Source organism: Trachypithecus francoisi, unplaced genomic scaffold, assembly GCF_009764315.1.
Source record: "Trachypithecus francoisi isolate TF-2019V2 unplaced genomic scaffold, Tfra_2.0 Lachesis_group12, whole genome shotgun sequence".
NCBI classification, from domain to species: Eukaryota; Metazoa; Chordata; class Mammalia; order Primates; family Cercopithecidae; genus Trachypithecus; species Trachypithecus francoisi.
The window spans coordinates 106,215,492-106,232,045 of record NW_022681457.1 but is presented as its reverse complement, the minus strand read 5'-3'; the positions used below and the strand labels follow the sequence as shown (position 1 = coordinate 106,232,045).

Sequence of the window (16,554 nt, the reverse complement as noted above, 5' to 3'; positions counted from 1 at the left end):
ATTTTGCAATCCTATAATATCTCATCTCAGTGGACCTGGGAGATGGGTGGGTTGGTAGATTGGATCAGGGCAGGCTTGGAGCCAAATACCTAGATGTGGATTCCAGCTCCATCTCTTACCCTCTCCACCGTCCACCCATCTCTCACCTGCAAGATGATGATAATAATGTCTACCGTGCTCTGAGGATTAAATGATTACACATAAAAAAAAAAAAGAGGAAGTGCTTGCACACAGAAGTGCCATAAATGGGAGTTGTTCTTACTAAAACGCTGCCTGTTCTTGGCAGCTCCAATACGAGCCACCTTTGCAGCTCCAGGTACATTCACCCAGCAGTCATTTATGGAGTCTTTGCTGTATGCCAGGCACGGTTCTAGGCATTGGGGATTCACTGGGCAAAAAGCTCTGCCGACTTGAAGCTGGCTTTCTCATAAACACGTGCGCAGGTAAACATGATGTCAGGCGGGGATCTGGTCACCAAAGAGTGGCCTGTTTTCCTTTCTGGCTCCCTCAAGCCCTGCTTCACTGCAGGGGCTGGGAGCCTCTGCTTGAAGCCTGCTAGATGTTACCAGTGCCTGTAACACCTCTGCCTCAGCCAGGAGAAAGCCAGAGCCACATGAAGGGCAGCCAAGGGGGTGTCAGGCAGGAGAACCCATGCCTGGAGACCCATTACTCCTTTCTCTGGAATGACGCATATATCTTCCTTAGAGGTGAACAGATCCATTTTTTCCAGGGTGCCACAACCCTGAGCCTGTGAATTTCTTCTAGAAACAGAGGCTATAGGGCTGATAGGTCCCAAGATCACCCCATGGCCTTTCCCACGGCTGCCTGTGATGACTTCCCATCCTTCAGATGATCAGCACCAGGAAACTAAGGCTGTGTGCAGCACCTTTTTACTTTACGGTCCTTGGAACCCTGCTCTTTGCTTGGGGTTGGGGTGGGATGTTCTGAACAGAAATCCCATCGTGGAGGCACTACAGGAGATTCACTAATTAACAACTTACATTGAATCTCTTAATAACACGAGGTAGCATTCATGGTGCATTTCTTTTTTTTTTTTTTCCTTTTTTTATTATTATTATTTTTTATTTTGAGACAGAGTTTCACTCTCTCACCCAGGCTGGAGTGCAATGGCACAGTCTCGGCTCACTGCAACCTCCGCCTCCCAGTTTCAAACGATTCTCCTGCCTCAGCCTCCCAAGTAGCTGGGATTACAGGTGTCCGCCACCACTCCTGGCTAATTTTTTTGTATTTTTAATAGAGACAGGGTTTTGCCATGTTGACCAGGCTGGTCTTGAACTCCTGACCTCAGGTGATCCGCCTACCTCAGCCTCCCAAAGTGCTAGGCTTACAGGCGTGAGCCACTGTACCCGGCCTTCATGGTGCATTTCTTATGTGCCAGGCAGGATGGCTCACCAGCCTACATATGTTATCTTTATTAATTCTCACCATGACCCTGCAGGGTACGTGTGATTCTTCTCTCCATTTTGCAGATGAGAAAACTGAGATTTAGCTAAGGAAAGTAACTTCCTGAAGCACAGTTATACATACACACAGTGAGTACTATGCAGTCATAAAAAAGAATGAGATCCTGTCCTTTTCAACAACATGGATGGAACTGGAGGTCATTATGTTCAGTGAAATAAGTCAGGCACAGAAAGACAAACTTCACACGTTCTCATTTATTTGTGAGAGCTAAAAATTAAGGCAATTGAACTTATGGAGATAGAGAGTAGAAGGATGGTTACCAGAGGCTGGGGCAGGTAGTGGGAGGTGGGGGGAGACGTGAGGATGGTTAATGGGTTCAAAAAAGGAATAAGGATGAAGAAGATGTATTTGTATTTGATAACACAATAGGGTGACTATAGTCAATAATAATTTCATTGTACCTTTAAAAATAACTAAACGAGTATAATTGGACTGTTTGTAACACAAAGGGTAAATGCTTGAGGTGATGGATACCCCATTTACCCCTGATGTGATTATTGTATGTTGTAGGCCTATATCAAAGAACCCGTCTATCCTATAAATATGCATGCCTACTATGTAGCCACAAAAACTAAAAATTAAAAAAAAGATACAGTTCAAAGTGACTGTGCTGGACCCAAGTCTATCTGCTCAGGTTCGTTTCCTCTGTGCTACATAAAGAGAAGGGCCAGATGGAATATTAGACTCAGTACGCAGATGGCATCCACTCTACCCTACTGCCAGTGCAGGGTATTGAGAGAAGGATCAGAAATGAAGAATAAAACCCAGCCCCTGCTTTCAAAGAACTCAGTCTTGAGCAGAGATTCTGGGTAGGGGGCTGGGGCTGTCACTGTCCCTCTTAGAGCGTTTATTTCCCCCTCTGTAAATGGGCAGCTCACACGAGACGCTGGCGGAGATCCTTCCAGCTCAGGCATCCCAGAGGGTCTCCCGCAGAATGATACTTACCTGTGGCTGACGCTATTCTAAGCATGTTGCCTGTGCTAACTCATTTGAGGTCCAGACCCACCTAGGAGGTGGCTGTTATTAGCCCCATTTTGTGAAGAAACTGAGGCACAGAGGGATAACAAAAATTTTCCCATCTTAGGAGTTAGAGGCAGAAGTCCATCCCAGGCAGTTGACTCCAGAATCCCTGCTCTCAACCATCCTGTTACACTTAGTGAGAAGGGAGGTGTCTACTGGGAGGGATGTGTATCTAGGGACATAGGACAATGAAGGAAGATGAGATGACAGAATTGGCAACAAAGGCATGCTCTCTCCTCCGGGAAGTCCTCCTGGATTCTGAGAGGCAAAGTTGGAAGCCCCTTCTCTGAGCTCCTTATCCAGCCTTGCATGTCACCCCATCTGAGTTTACTGCACTGAAAAGCAGCTGCTGTTTGACTCGTGCCCAGGCAAAGGGCAGCTTGAGGGCTGGGACTGGGTCCTGTCCATCTCTCTAGCCTGTCTTGCTTGGCACAGACAGGAGTCCTAGTAAAAGTTTGAGATGGGAAGATGGGAAGTAAAGAAGGAAGGGAAGAGTAGGAAAAGAAAGGGAAGGGAAGGGAAGGAGGAAGAATGCATCCATCCAACTTTACTCAGCATTCTTTTTTTGAGGAAAAGACAAGTGGCACCTAAGGACCAGCTGCTACACAACAAACTAGAGTGGCGCATCCCAAACGCCCGTCATTATCCCACCCACCCAAGATGTTCACCACGTTCACATATTATCTATATTGTTATTTACTTTTCAACGAAATCAGTGTGTTTTAAAATAAAAATGCACAACACTCCCATGAAGGGAAGATGATTGTTAAAACACACACATACACACACACACACACACACACACACACACACACAACGGAAAACAAAACAATGTGATTAAAGCCTTTCAGGAAAATGTCACCTGCAAACGCCTGCTCTCCCTGTGTTCAGAAGGGAGATTAACACAGGTTAGAAAGGCGCTGAGGATGCATTAGCACCAAACTGAGACCCCTTTTCCCCTCTTCTCCATGCCCAGGAGGCCTGGGACAGAAGTGGAAGGAATAACTTTTCCATCCTCATGTCCAGGTTATTGAATCCTGTTTCTCCAACAGGGGGCCGTGGCAGGAGGCCCACTCTTTGGGAAACACTGAATTAGTACAAAGACCTCCCCACACTCTTCCTGCAGAGCCTGGGAGCTCAGAGGCAAGGCCCATTCCTTGCAGCGTTCCCTCTCCGGCATCCTTCCCACCCCAGGGTGCCCTGGGGAAGCCCTCAGCACCCTCCGGAAGTGGGGAGAAGCCAGGGCTTTGAATCCTTTGGGAGCCAGTCGTTTTCCCTTCAGGCTTGGCTGCCTCCTCTCCTTTCTCTGTGAAATCTAAACAGGTCAGAGCCGGCAACTCTTGTTTATCCAGCCTGCGAAGCTGAACACTGCTTTTCCCACCTGGGAGGGATGACTCTAGGGGCACATAAGCGCCCTCCACCCAGCTGCACTCCCGTCCCCCATCTCGGCAAGAGATGGTACAGAGATTTGGGGATCTTAGGTGATCAGGTGACAGGGGAGGTTGCGGCCTTCACTCCCCATCAGGATGGGACACCAACCAAGCCTGTGGCCCCAGTCCCAGCAAAGACACCCCAGAGCTAATCCTGCCTCCCCTTGTCCATTCATTCATCATTCACTCCTTCATTCATTCAGGAAGTATTCCTTGAACACTTACTGAACTCCAGGCATTGGGCAAGGAACGCATGGCCTCTGCCCCATGGAGCTTGGGCCCAAGGGGGACATTAGGAGCAGCACAGCCAAGAAACAGGCACACAGAATCATTGCTCCTGTGGGGAAGCACACAGGCAGGAGGCCCCCTGAGAGAAGCAGAGAACCTACCGGAACCCACCTTAGATGCAGCGATTAAGGAGTTGGAGTAGGAAGAAGCATTTCAGCTGAGCTCTGAAGGCCAAAGAGCCAGCTGCAGGAAGAGTGTTCAGGTGAGAGGGAACAGCATGTGCAAAACTCAGGTTGGAAAAGAACCCCCTCAAAGCAGCCCCAGTGTGCGCCCTCATTCTCCTCCTTCTCTGACCTGTCCCAGGAAACTGGCAGATCCAGATAACTGAGCTCTAGAAAGCCAGACTGATTGTAAGTTTGAATCGCAGCTCCAACACAGACCAGCTAGGTGGACTTGGGCAAGCAATTTGACCTCTGTGAGCCTTGGTTTCCCCTTCTGTAAAATGGGAATAGGAGAATACATCTCATGGATCTGTGTATGGGTTGACACGCGAAGCGCCAGCACAGGAAAGGGAGACAAAGGTGTTGGGTTGTTATCCTACTAATGTTTGATAAATCTGCGTGTGTGTGGTGTGTGTGTGTGTGTGTGTGTGTCCTATTTCAAGGAGGCCCAGGGTATGTAAGCAAAGTAGGGCCTCAGTCTCCAGACAAAGAACCTGGCTTGCACATCTGGGTCTGAAGTGCAGGTCTCACTCAGGTGGGTTGCAGATGTGTGACTTCCTCCTGGGGGGCTTCCTGGAGGAGGTGGTCAAGCAGGGCACCAGCATCCCTCCAGGAAGGAGCAGCTGTAGAGGAAAGAGTACTGGCCTGAGAGCCACACAGGACTGGCTGGGCCACTGACTCAACCTGGCCCATGGACAAGTCACCCACTTTCTCTGGGTCTCAGTTTCCTCATCTGTAAAATGGGGATAATATAGAACCCCCTCACTGGTGGTTGTGAGGGCAGAATGGGGTCATACCTAGGAAAACACTTTGCAAACGGTCCCATGCTGCACAACGCTGGAGATTCCCCTCCCTGCAGGAGGATGCTGGCTGGATCAGAGGGTGATGGCTTGGGTAACTGGGTCTAGATGTGTTGCAGCTCTCAGCCAGGAACCTGGCCGAGGGGGTCTCCATTCTGTGCTCTCCATCCCCCAGGTCTGGTTCAGTAACCGCCGCGCCCGTTGGCGTAAGCAGGCAGGAGCCAACCAGCTGGCGGCATTCAACCACCTTCTGCCAGGAGGCTTCCCACCCACTGGCATGCCCACGCTTCCCCCCTACCAGCTGCCGGACTCCACCTACCCCACCACCACCATCTCCCAAGGTGAGTATCCCAGCCCCATCCTGCCATCTCAGTGGTACCCCTTCCCTTCTTTCTTTACTTTCACTTACAAAGACTCTTTTTTAATGACCATTTCTTACTTTCACATAAGCAAGCTATTAAGAGAAAAAAGATGCAATCCTGCCCTTGAAATTCTTGGCCCTAACACAGAGCAGCCAGGTGGGGTCCCCCAGGCAGCCCCTGTGCACCTGTTTAGAACTGAGCTTCTCAAATGGTACCATGGATCTCCCAGGGTTGTTACTAAAATGCTGGTCTGGGTGGGGCCCAAGATTCTGCACTTCTAAAAATCCTCCTGGAGATGCCCAGGCTGGTGGGGCATGGACCAGGCTTTGAGCAGCGAGGATTTGGAGCACAGGACACTGGGCTGACCTGCTTTGGAAGGAAAGGGCCAATTCTCCAGGGACTTTGGGACCATGCATAGTCACAGTCTTTGAGTTTTTAAAATGAGAGTGACATGAGTACATGTGTGCGTGTGAATGGGTGCATAAGTGTGTGTGTGAGTGTGTGTATGAGTGTGTGCGTGTGTGTGCATGAGTGTGTGCATGTGAGTGCGTATCACTGTGTACATGTGACTGCGTGCATGAGTGTGTGCGTGTGCGTGCCTGAGTGTGTGCATGAGTGTGTGCGTGTGAGGGTGTGCATGAGTATGTGCGTGTCAGTGCATGCATGAGTGTGTGCGTGTGTGCATACATGAGTGTGGGTGTGTGTGCATGAGTGTGTGTGTGTCAGTGCATGCATGAGTGTGTGCATGTGTGCATACATGAGTGTGGGTGTGTGTGCATGAGTCTGTGCATGTGAGTGCGTGCATGAGTGTGTGTGTGTGTGTGTACCTGAGTGTGTGCATGACTGCGTGCGAGTGCATGCATGAGTGTGTGCGTGTGTACATACATGAGTGTGGGTGTGTGTGCATGAGTGTGTGCATGTGAGAGTGTGTGCATGAATGCATGTGTGTGCACGTACGTGTGTGTACTTGTTGGGAGGATGTTGGAATCATGTTGGAATCATTTTCTTTTTTAGATTATGTTGGTCTCCAACCTATTACAAAAAAAAATGTACAAAGGGGCTTACATAATTTGCTGGGACCTTATTTTCTTGCCTCTCTCTCAAAAGATCCATTTTCAGAGATGGAATAAAGGTCAGGGTCTCCTTTGAGGACCGAGAAAGCTCCCTCTGAGGGATTCCCCCTACTCTGGGGTGAACAGCCCTAGGCCTGGCTGGGCTGAGCGGGGTCAGAACCCTGAGATCTGCCTGGGAAAGAGGCCTCACTTGGGCCCAGTTCTCCCAGTGGCTTGAAGTATAAGATTCCCTGCTAGGCTTGGAAAGGAGTAGGCAGAGGGAAGAAGGTGAGTGGGTGGGAGAGGCTAAGGTATCAGAGGGGCCTTGGGAGAGGAAAGGAAAGGCTGGGTCCCAGGAGAGAAGGTGAGCCTTGTAGGGTAAGAAGGGTTCCCTCCCCCCAACTCACCGAACCTTGCTCATTCTGTCACCCCCCATGCCCCGTCCCAGCACACACCAGGAATACCACTACTTGATATTGGCCTCATGGGCCGGGCGCAGTGGCTCAGAACTGCAATCCCAGCACTTGGGGAGGCCAAGGCAGGCAGATCTCTTGAGGCCAGGAGTTGGAGACCAGCCTGGCCAACATGTGAAACTCCATCTCTACTAAAAATACAAAAAAAAAAAAAAAATTAGCTGGGCATAGTGGCATACATCTGTAATCCCAGCTACTCGGGAGGCTGAGGCAGGAGAATTGCTTGAACCCAGGAGGCAGAGGTTGCAGTGAGCCCAGATCACACTCCAGCCTGGGTGACAAAGCAAGACTCCATCTCCAAAAAAAAATTTAAAAAAAGATAGCCACCTCATAAAGCCTCCTTTTAAATGACTGGCAGGCTGGGGTTCTGGAGGCCAAGGAGAGAGTTAAAGAGCCTCCTCCACCACCACTGTGACTTGGTAAGATAAATTGAACCAGTGCTGAGGGTCCCAGTCCCGGCAAAGCTGCACAGAGGGGCTCAGAGAGAGCTGAATAATATCCTAGCAGCAATGAACAGAGATGGCTCCGAATTTAGGCCATTCAAATCCTGGTCCCATCATTCACTAGCGTGGTCATCTTGTGTGAGTGCCCCAAGCCCACCAAGCCTTGGTTTCTTCATCTGTAAAATGGGATTTATAGTCTTGCTTCACACCCTTAGGCAGCATTTGTAATAGCACCTGGCAAGTGGTTGATGCTCACAAAACAAAACAGACCGGGTAGATTAACAGAGTCCTCATCAAGGTTTGGCTTTCAGCCCAGCTGGTATTTATTGAGTACCTACTGTGTGCCAAGCACCAAGCAACAGGAGCTAGTGTGCATCTGTCTAGGGGTTGTCTGGAATGTTGGGTTGTCAGTCAAGACCTGGCCAGTGCCCAGTGCCCTGCCCAGGAGCTAGCTTGTCTCATCCCAGGTAGCATGAGAGGGTGGTCCCTTCCCTCCAAGGAATGGAGACTGGGAGGAGGAGGCTCATGGCTTGCCTTCTGCTCTCGGAGGCCCAGGGTCCAGGATGAGGTCACTTGCTTAGGACCTCTCTTGGGTCTCTCTACAGATGGGGGCAGCACTGTGCACCGGCCCCAGCCCCTGCCACCGTCCACCATGCACCAGGGCGGGCTGGCTGCAGCGGCTGCAGCTGCCGACACTAGCTCTGCCTACGGAGCCCGCCACAGCTTCTCCAGCTACTCCGACAGCTTCATGAATCCGGCGGCGCCCTCCAACCACATGAACCCGGTCAGCAACGGCCTGTCTCCTCAGGTAGGTGGCCTCAGCCCAGCACCCAGGGTCCCACCGCCACTAAAAAGTCAGACATTTGCAGACAGCACGTGGGTGGAAGCCTTGCGCTCTTTCCTGTAGGAGGCTGACTGTGGTCGGGGTTTTTGCTCTAGAACCAGGAATCCTCGCTGGATTCTGTCTTGTGCTCTTGGCTTTTCACCAGGACTGACCAATTCCTGAAAGGCAGGACCATGTCCTATTGGTGGAGAGAATTGTGGATGGGATTCTGGGCCGGTAACTCTACCCTGATTGGTCATTGGAATTCTGTTTGCTCCTGTGTGATTGGCAGCACCACTGCCTCGGGGTGCTGGTAGAAGTCACAGGACCTGCTTTGGATGAAATCAGAGAGATAATGTGGGCGTTGATGGTGGTTATAGGTGAATTTGGGGAACAGGACTTGATGATGCCAGAAGTCCCAATGAACTTGAGGAACTCATGGGCTCATTTTTTTGTAGCTTCAGCAGGCTCCCAAATAGCCGTGGGGGAAGGGATGAAGTGTCCCCTGCCACATGTCTGTGGTGAGAATCCGCTGCACGTGATGCAAACTGATCTGAAGAGCCATAGTGTGGCTCTTCAGATCAGGGAAGGCTGTGGCGTGGGTCTAAATCCCAGCTCTACTCCTCAGGGGGCTCTGAGGCAAGTCAGCATTTGTGAGCCTTAGTTTAACCCCTGTTAAACACAGCCTGTAACTACCCTCTCAACAAGGGGTGCTTGCCGCATTCAGTATGCTAACAGGTCAAAGCACCTAGCCTAGAGCCTGGCACGAAATCAGTGCCAAGTAAATGTTAGTTCTCTGGCCCTCCCAGTGCCAGGACAATGTAATTAATATGGGAAATCCATTACCTAGAAGGAAAATAAAAAGAAATTTAAAGAAGGCCAGCAAGCTACATCCTGCAGGCCACGTCCGTCCAGCTCGCTGTTTTTTGTAAATAAAGTTTTATTGAAATACAGCCATGTCCATCTATTTATGGTGGCTTTTGTGCCACTACAGCAGAATTGAGTAGTTTTAAAAGAGATCATATAAGGCCAAGGGCGGTGGCTCACACCTGTAATGCCAACACTTTGGGAAGCTGAGGCAGGTGGATCACCTGAGGTCAGGAGTTCGAGAGCAGCGTGGCCAACATGGTGAAACTCCGTCTCTACGAAAATACAAAAATTAGCCAGGCATGATGACAGGTGCCTGTAATTTTAGCTACTTGGAAGGCTGAGGCGGGAGAATTGCTTGAACCCGGGAGGCAGAGGTTGCAGTGAGCCAAGATGGCACCATTACACTCCAGTCTGGGCGACAGAGTGAGACTATGTCTCAAATTAATAAATAAAAAAAGAGCTCATGTGGCCCACAAAGTCTAAAATGTTTGCTGTCAGGCCCTTACAGTAAATTTTAAAAAAAGAAAAGAAAAAAAACCTTGGTCTGAAACATTCCCAAGAATGTTAATTTTCTGCTTGTCTGGATTCATTTCTGTTTGCCTCCATTAATTTGTGTAGTTGAGGGTTAATTGCATTTCAGCTCCATCATTTATTTATGGGGAAACCCTTGAGTAAGTCCCTTCCCCTTTCTATGCCTCAATTTTCTCATCAATGAAATGGAGATAATCCCAGTATTTGCCTCCCAAGGTTGCTGAGGATTGAATGAGATGATCTGTGGAAGGCACTCAGCTCAGGTCCAGCACAGCGTGAGTGCCCAGTACCCGTAGACAGTTGCCTGCAGAGCTCCTAATGGTGACGCATCAAGCCCTCTCAGGGTCCGCAGTATGAAGGGTGATGCCACTTACTTGGGTGACCTTGTCCTCACCAGGCCATCCCACTCTCTTGCTGGGATCCCAGGTGAACTAAACCCTGCACGTGGAATACAGCCTGTCAGCCAGAATGTCTTCCCTGGGGACCCCAGTTGGCCTCTTTGGGGTTCAAGGTTATGGCCTCCATATCATTAGTGCTAACCTTCCAGAGCCCTTGAGTAAGTTCCAGAGCCCTTGAGATGAGTCACAACAGGATCCCTGAGCTGGCTGGGGAAGGACACCGCAGAGATCCAAGGTGTCCACACCCAAGAATGGGGTCCAGGCGCAGCTTGGTGGTACAGAACAAATTTGGAGGAGTGTCCTTAGAAAGCTGAAGAGGGTCTTTGGGGTTCTGTGCGCGGCTGTCTTGCTTTGGAGATAGAGGGCCCCGGTACACATTGGCCTGGCCAGGGTTGAGAATCTGGGGCACCTGACTCCGTGACCACTGCTTTTCCCAGCCCTCCTTGTCTCACTATGGGCTGAGGTTTATCCCCAACACAGGACTGTCACAGGACAAAAGAGAGACTTAGCAAATAAGGGGCCCCAGGCCTCCAGAGTGTGGGTCAGGGATGGGAAACCGACCCACTGGTGTGACCAGTGGGTCAAGGGGGAGCATCTCCCCCATGGCTAGGAGGCTTCAGAGTTGGATGAGGTGTTTTTCACCCTTTCCTGGAAGTTCCTAAGTTGGAACCCCAGCCCTCCACCCAGCCCAGAATTTCACTGAAGCTAAAGGCGAGAGACTCTCAGGAGGCCTCCAGCCCATTCCTCAGGGCCAGGAGACTGACATGATGAATTGAAGAAGCTCAGAGGCTCCCATCAAAGGTGTGAAGACAGATGGAGGGTCTGACAGGGGCAGAGGGGACCAGGAGGTGAACAGCTGCTGGAGGAGGGTGGGTGCAGGGGCAGCAGGGCAGGCCGTGTGTGCTTCTGTGCATGGGAACTGCAGAGGCTAAACTGGAAGCACTTCCTGAAGGACGGAGGCAGTGAGCGGGGCGGAGTTTCTGGGTCTTGTACAAAAGCTCCTGGGCTTGCTAGGCTCCGACTCCCACTGCCCTCCTGCCTCAAGTCTGGGCAGGCGGACTTGACACCATCAGCACATCGCTGTGGTCCTGGGGCCAGGAATCCTCTGTGCATAAGGATCTATAGGGAGAAGCCCTGTAAGGACAGATCTGCCTCCTGCATCCTCTCTTCCCAACAGGACTGGCTTCTCTATAGCTCACCTGGGCAGGAGGGACAGGCTAGGCTTCCCCGCTGGGCTGTGGGGTTGGCACACTGTCCCTTCCTTTCCCCAGGACGGCAGGTCTCTGACACATTGCCCAGATATCTGTGGACCTCAAAACTGGAAGGATATTTTTTCTTTTCTTTTCTCTCTCTCTCTCTCTTTTTTTTTTTTTTAAACAGAGTCTTACTCTGTTGCCCAGGCTGGAGTGCAGTGGCATGATATTGGCTCACTGCAACCTCCACCTCCCGTGTTCAAGCAATTCTCCTGTCTTAGCCTCCTGAGTAGCTGGGATTACAGGTGCCCGCCACCACGTCTGACTAATTTTTGTATATTTAGTAGAGACGGGGTTTTGCCATGTTGGCCAGGCTGGTCTCGAACTCCTGAACTCAGGTGATCCGTCCACCTTGGCCTCCCAAAGTGCTGGTATTACAGGTGTGAGCCACTGCGCCCGGCCGGAATTTTTGTTCTTACAGAAGCCAAAGGGGCTTACACTGGAGGATGAAGTTGTGGCTCTACCGAGCACCTGGGCAGACCCGGATAAGCTAGCTGTGCATCACGCTGGCCAGCTTGCTACTACTGTGAGGAAGCTGTGCCTCCTCCAGTGGCTTGACCCGAGTCCCTTGTCTCAAACCCAGCCTGGGAAGTGGGAACCACGGAACATCAGGGACTCCATGCAGAGTCTCAAGGAAAGGCCATTTACTCATCTCATCTCTGCACGTGCCCCCTGGCTTGGAAGGGGGTCACTAACATAATGAATATTTGTAGAGTACCTGCTACATGCCAGGCACTGTTCTAGGCACTTGGGATGAATCAGTGAACGTGAGAGGAAGACCCTCATATTGTCCCAGTGGAGGTGACAGTACAACAGGGTCAGACAGACAGAAAATATAAGTTTAAAAGGCATGCAGTATGTTTAATACCAGTGTTGACAAGGACAGCTGAATTTTCTGGAGTCCTTCTAACCTTCAGATCCTGCTCTCGGTGTTTTACACGTATTAATCCACTTAAAGGGTAGAGCCAGGATTCAAACCCATGTCTTTAGAGCCTGAAATCTTTTTCTTTTGTTTCCTTTTCTTTTTTTTTTCTTTTTTTCTTTCTTTCTTCCTTTTTTTTTTTTCTTTTTTTTTTTTTTTTTGAGATAGGATTTCACTCTGTCGCCCAGGCTGGAGTGCAATGGCGTGATCTTGGCTCGTTGCAACCTCTGCTTCCTCCCAGGTTCAAGCAGTTTTCCTGCCTCGGCCTCCAGAGTAGCTGGGACTACAGGCATGCGCCACCATGCCCAGCTAATTTTTTTGTATTTTTAGTAGAGACGGGATTTCACCATATTGGCCAGGCTAGTCTTGAACTCCTGACCTCAAGTGATCCACCCACCTCAGCCTCCCAAAGTGTTAGGATTACAGGTGTGAGCCACTGCGCCAGACCTAGAGCTTGAATCTTAGTTACTTGTTCTGTCTTCCTGCCTCTCAGAAATGCCCACACTTGCACTCTTTTAGAGATTGGCTGGTGCAAGAAGAAACCACCTAGGGAAGCCACCCCCATCTAGGAAAGCCACCCCCTTCAGCTTGGTGGAGGAAAGAGCTCATTCGACTCACGTGGTGGATGAGAAAACTGAGGCCAATGACCTCAGGTTAGGGACCAATGGGCAGAGCTGAGTTATACGGGCAAATGCCTTTCAAGAAGTTTAGATACCCTTGAGGCTTGGTTCCCTCATCATCTCCCCTACTCGCCCAAGCCCTGGCCTAAAAGGATTAGGGATTAGGTACTCAGCACATGGATGTCCCTGGCTTTGTGCACTGGGTCCTTCTGAAGAGATGTAGGGAAAAGGAATCCTGCTTGTGAGACCTCATTCCTGATGAGGTTCATCTGGGGTTAGGATCATAGACCACCCGCAATCCCCAGCCTACTCTCTCCCCTTTGCTCTGGGCTGAGGGCCAGTTACTTGGACAATGACTGTTAGAAAACCACTTAGAGGTGGGGCGCCGTGGCTCACGCCTGTAATCCCAGCACTTTGGGAGGCCAAGGTGGGAGGATCACTTGAGGTCAGGAGATCAAGACCAGCCTGAGCAACAGAGCGAAACCTAGTCGCTGCAAAAAAATTTTAAAAATTAGCCAGATATGGTGGGGCGAGCCTGTGGTCCCAGCTACTAAGGAGGCTGAGGTGGGAGGATCGATTGACCCTGGGAGGTTGAGGCTGCAGTGAGCTGTGATTGTGCCACTGGGTGCTAGCCTGGGTGACAGAGCGAGACTCTGTCTCAAAATTAATTACTTAATTAATTAAAAACATAAAACAACTTAGGACAAAAGGAACCTTTTGTAATGTGACTGACTTTGAATAATGTGCCACCTGCAGATTGATCCCTTCATACCAGCCCCTGTCTGGGAATCCCAAGCAGGCCAGGCTCTTAGGGGCAGTGGCCACAGGTAGAAAGGAGAACACAAGGCAGGCCCTTCAGGGGTCTCCAGTCTGGTGGGGAAGACACAGCCCGTCTTCAGGAGCTCATAGTCTGATGGAAGAGACAAACCCCTCATCCTTAGATGCTCCAGTCTGATGGGGAAGACACAGCCCCTGTCCTCAGGAGTTCATAGTCTGATGGAAGAGACAAAACCCTCATCCTTAGATGCCTTAGTCTGATGGTGGAAGCACAGCTCCAAGAGACAGGTCGGGGAGACAGGCATCAGAAAGTCATTCAGAGCTGCAGTTCTTGGCAGGCTGAGATCCCAAGCAAAGAACCAGGAGAAAAGTTCTGCCAGTTTCGAGGGTCCTTTGGGTTGAAGGCTGCAGGCAGGGTGCCTTGGGCTGGAGGTTTCCTCAGGGCCCACATGGTATGTGCCAGGTGGGGCTGGGAGGTGTGGTTAGCTGGAACTTCCTCATGTCCCAACCTTTTTAAGATGCCGACTATATCAGAGTAGGAAGTGGAAACTGAGGCCTAGAGAGGGCCCAGTCTCCCCCAGATTTTGTGAAAATCACACCATTGGGTTAGCGGCACCCTTGGCGGGGGTCTGGAGGGCTCCTGCCATGGCCTTGTGGAAGGCGCATTGGTCTTGCCAGCACCGCTCCTGGTGCTCTTTCGTAATGTCCCACACTCATCGTCTCCTTTGTTCCTTTCTGGAGCTTAAAATGAAGGAACCCATAAAGGGATTTACATATTTACAATTCCCCCACACGCCGAGCCAATGAAGAATATTCTCTAAGCATGCAGTTAACCACACGACCACAATCACAACCAACCAGCCTCTCTGTCCTTTCCTGTTTCTCAATACCCTTCTCTCCTGTCCAGCCTGTGCCTTTAGTAATCACGGCGACAGCAATGGTGGAGATCATACTTACAGCAGGCCAGGTCCCGATGCGCCTGAATGCTGCCCCACTTGCCCTCCTTGACTCTTGGCTATTATCTTGTGATCCTCGTTTTAGAGATGAGGAAACCTTCCTTGTCCGGGGTCCCCATCCTTCCAACCACATAACACACATTTACGGAGCCTCTCCCAAGTGCCAGGTTGTGTGCTAGGATCTGGCAAGTGGCAGAGCTAGGATTCCAGCAGTGGCTCCAGAACCCACTATGCTACTGTGTTGTATCTGCCTGGTGAGGTTGGTCTGCAGGTCCGTCCAGGGAAGCTGAGGTCCCAGGTCCCAGGGGCAATTAATGGCAGAGCCAGGTTCAGAGTCACTGTCCCCAAACGCCAAGCTACCTCTTTCCTCCTGAGACCCACAGAAATCAAGCTCAAGTCTTTACCTTTATTTATTTGTGAATGGGGTCTCCTGGGTGCGTCTTAACAGCACATGCCTAGTACTACCCTCCTGGCATTGTCTGAGGTCTCTGGGCCACCAGTTCAGCAGAAAAGACATTCCATCAATGGCACACTTACTGGACGTCAGATCCCATGTAAGTACTTGCCTATTTGAAGTCATTCCAGCCCCATGGCAACCCTACTCTTGGGGAAATAGGCTCAGAGAGGTCAAGTCACTTGCTGAAGGCCACAGAGCAGGTGAGTGATGGAGATGGGGTTCTAATTCTGGTCTGCCGGACCCAGGAACCTCACCACCACTTGACTCTCAGCAAGACACGACCAAGACAGTCCACTTACCCTAGAGAACTGGGCAGTGCCACTCACACAGTGGGCACTGGAGATTCCCTACCTCTCTCTCCTATCACTTCCTCTTCATGCCCCCGCCCCTTTATTGGCCACACTGCGTTTATAATATGCATTTAAAATGAGTCTTGCTGGACCAGGGACGAGGAAGGAGGAGGGAGCGAGAGATTTGTAGGCAGGAAGATGGGGAGGGGGATTGTGGGGTGTTAAATAGCCCAGAATTTTTAAAAAACTGATGCAAATCACTGGTAGAAGAGGAAATTATGTGCAATTACGTCCTGATATTGGAAGGTTTTGCCTGGCCCAGGCAACAAGATCTCATTAACAAGCAGAAAATAAGATTGAAATGGTGTGTAAAAGAGCTGAAAAATGAATTTGAATGCTGCGTTTGTCCACAATTACCCCCTCCTTCACACATATTTTATTGCAATTTTTTTATTATTCTTAATCTCTCCATTCCTCAAAGCAGATTGGGGACATCCTGGCATTACCGGGGCGTCAGGAGGAGGTGTGGAGGATTGCCTGCCCCCCTGAAAGGAGACCCTTCTCTCGCACATTTTCCAAGGTTGGGTTTTGGAGGGATCAGAATTCATTTCTCCGGCTTAGCGGGTTGTAGGAACATGGGGCTTTAACCCCGGCTGCGCGCTCCTCTGCGCCCCGCCCAGCCCTTCCTTCTCCTCCCTTCCTGGGCGATTCTCCTGCTGCCCGCTTACTCCCTTTGCCTTCTCGGGGTCTATTTCAGGCCTCTGCTTTCTCAGGAGGCCTCTCCCTCAGGCCCCATGGGTAGAAGGAAGCCTGGAGCGGGAGAAACTGCGTGGCCTGTGCCAACAAGCAGCCCTGAGTTGGAGCTCTGTTCCTACCATTTACTAAATTGCTGTGTGACCCTGGCACCACTTGCTTAACCTCTCTGGGCTTCCTTTTCCTCATCAGGAAACAGGGGTGATCATTGCTACCTCTCAGGGGTTGCTGTGAGAACTAAGGGAAAATTCAAATTAGGCACCTGGCACAAGTAGGCGCTCACTAAATGTGCACTCATCACATACCCCTCACCTGTGCCCTGGCCTCCACCTCTGCCTCACTGCCATCCCTTCTGTTCCCTTCCCTCTGTTCCCTTCTTTTACTTCCCTG

General features: G+C 50.6%; 1 protein-coding gene across 4 annotated transcripts in view; it reads left to right on the top strand.

Annotated features, from left to right (window-relative positions):
* PAX7 (paired box 7) overlaps window positions 1–16,554 on the top strand; it is a 117,958-nt gene that overhangs the window by 64,549 nt on the left and 36,855 nt on the right. For all 4 annotated transcript variants that reach the window (XM_033229351.1, XM_033229352.1, XM_033229354.1 and 1 more), the window contains exons 6-7: window positions 5,360–5,525; window positions 8,120–8,322. In XM_033229351.1, coding sequence (XP_033085242.1) covers window positions 5,360–5,525; window positions 8,120–8,322 — 369 coding nt within the window. The remainder of the gene's footprint in view (window positions 1–5,359; window positions 5,526–8,119; window positions 8,323–16,554) is intronic.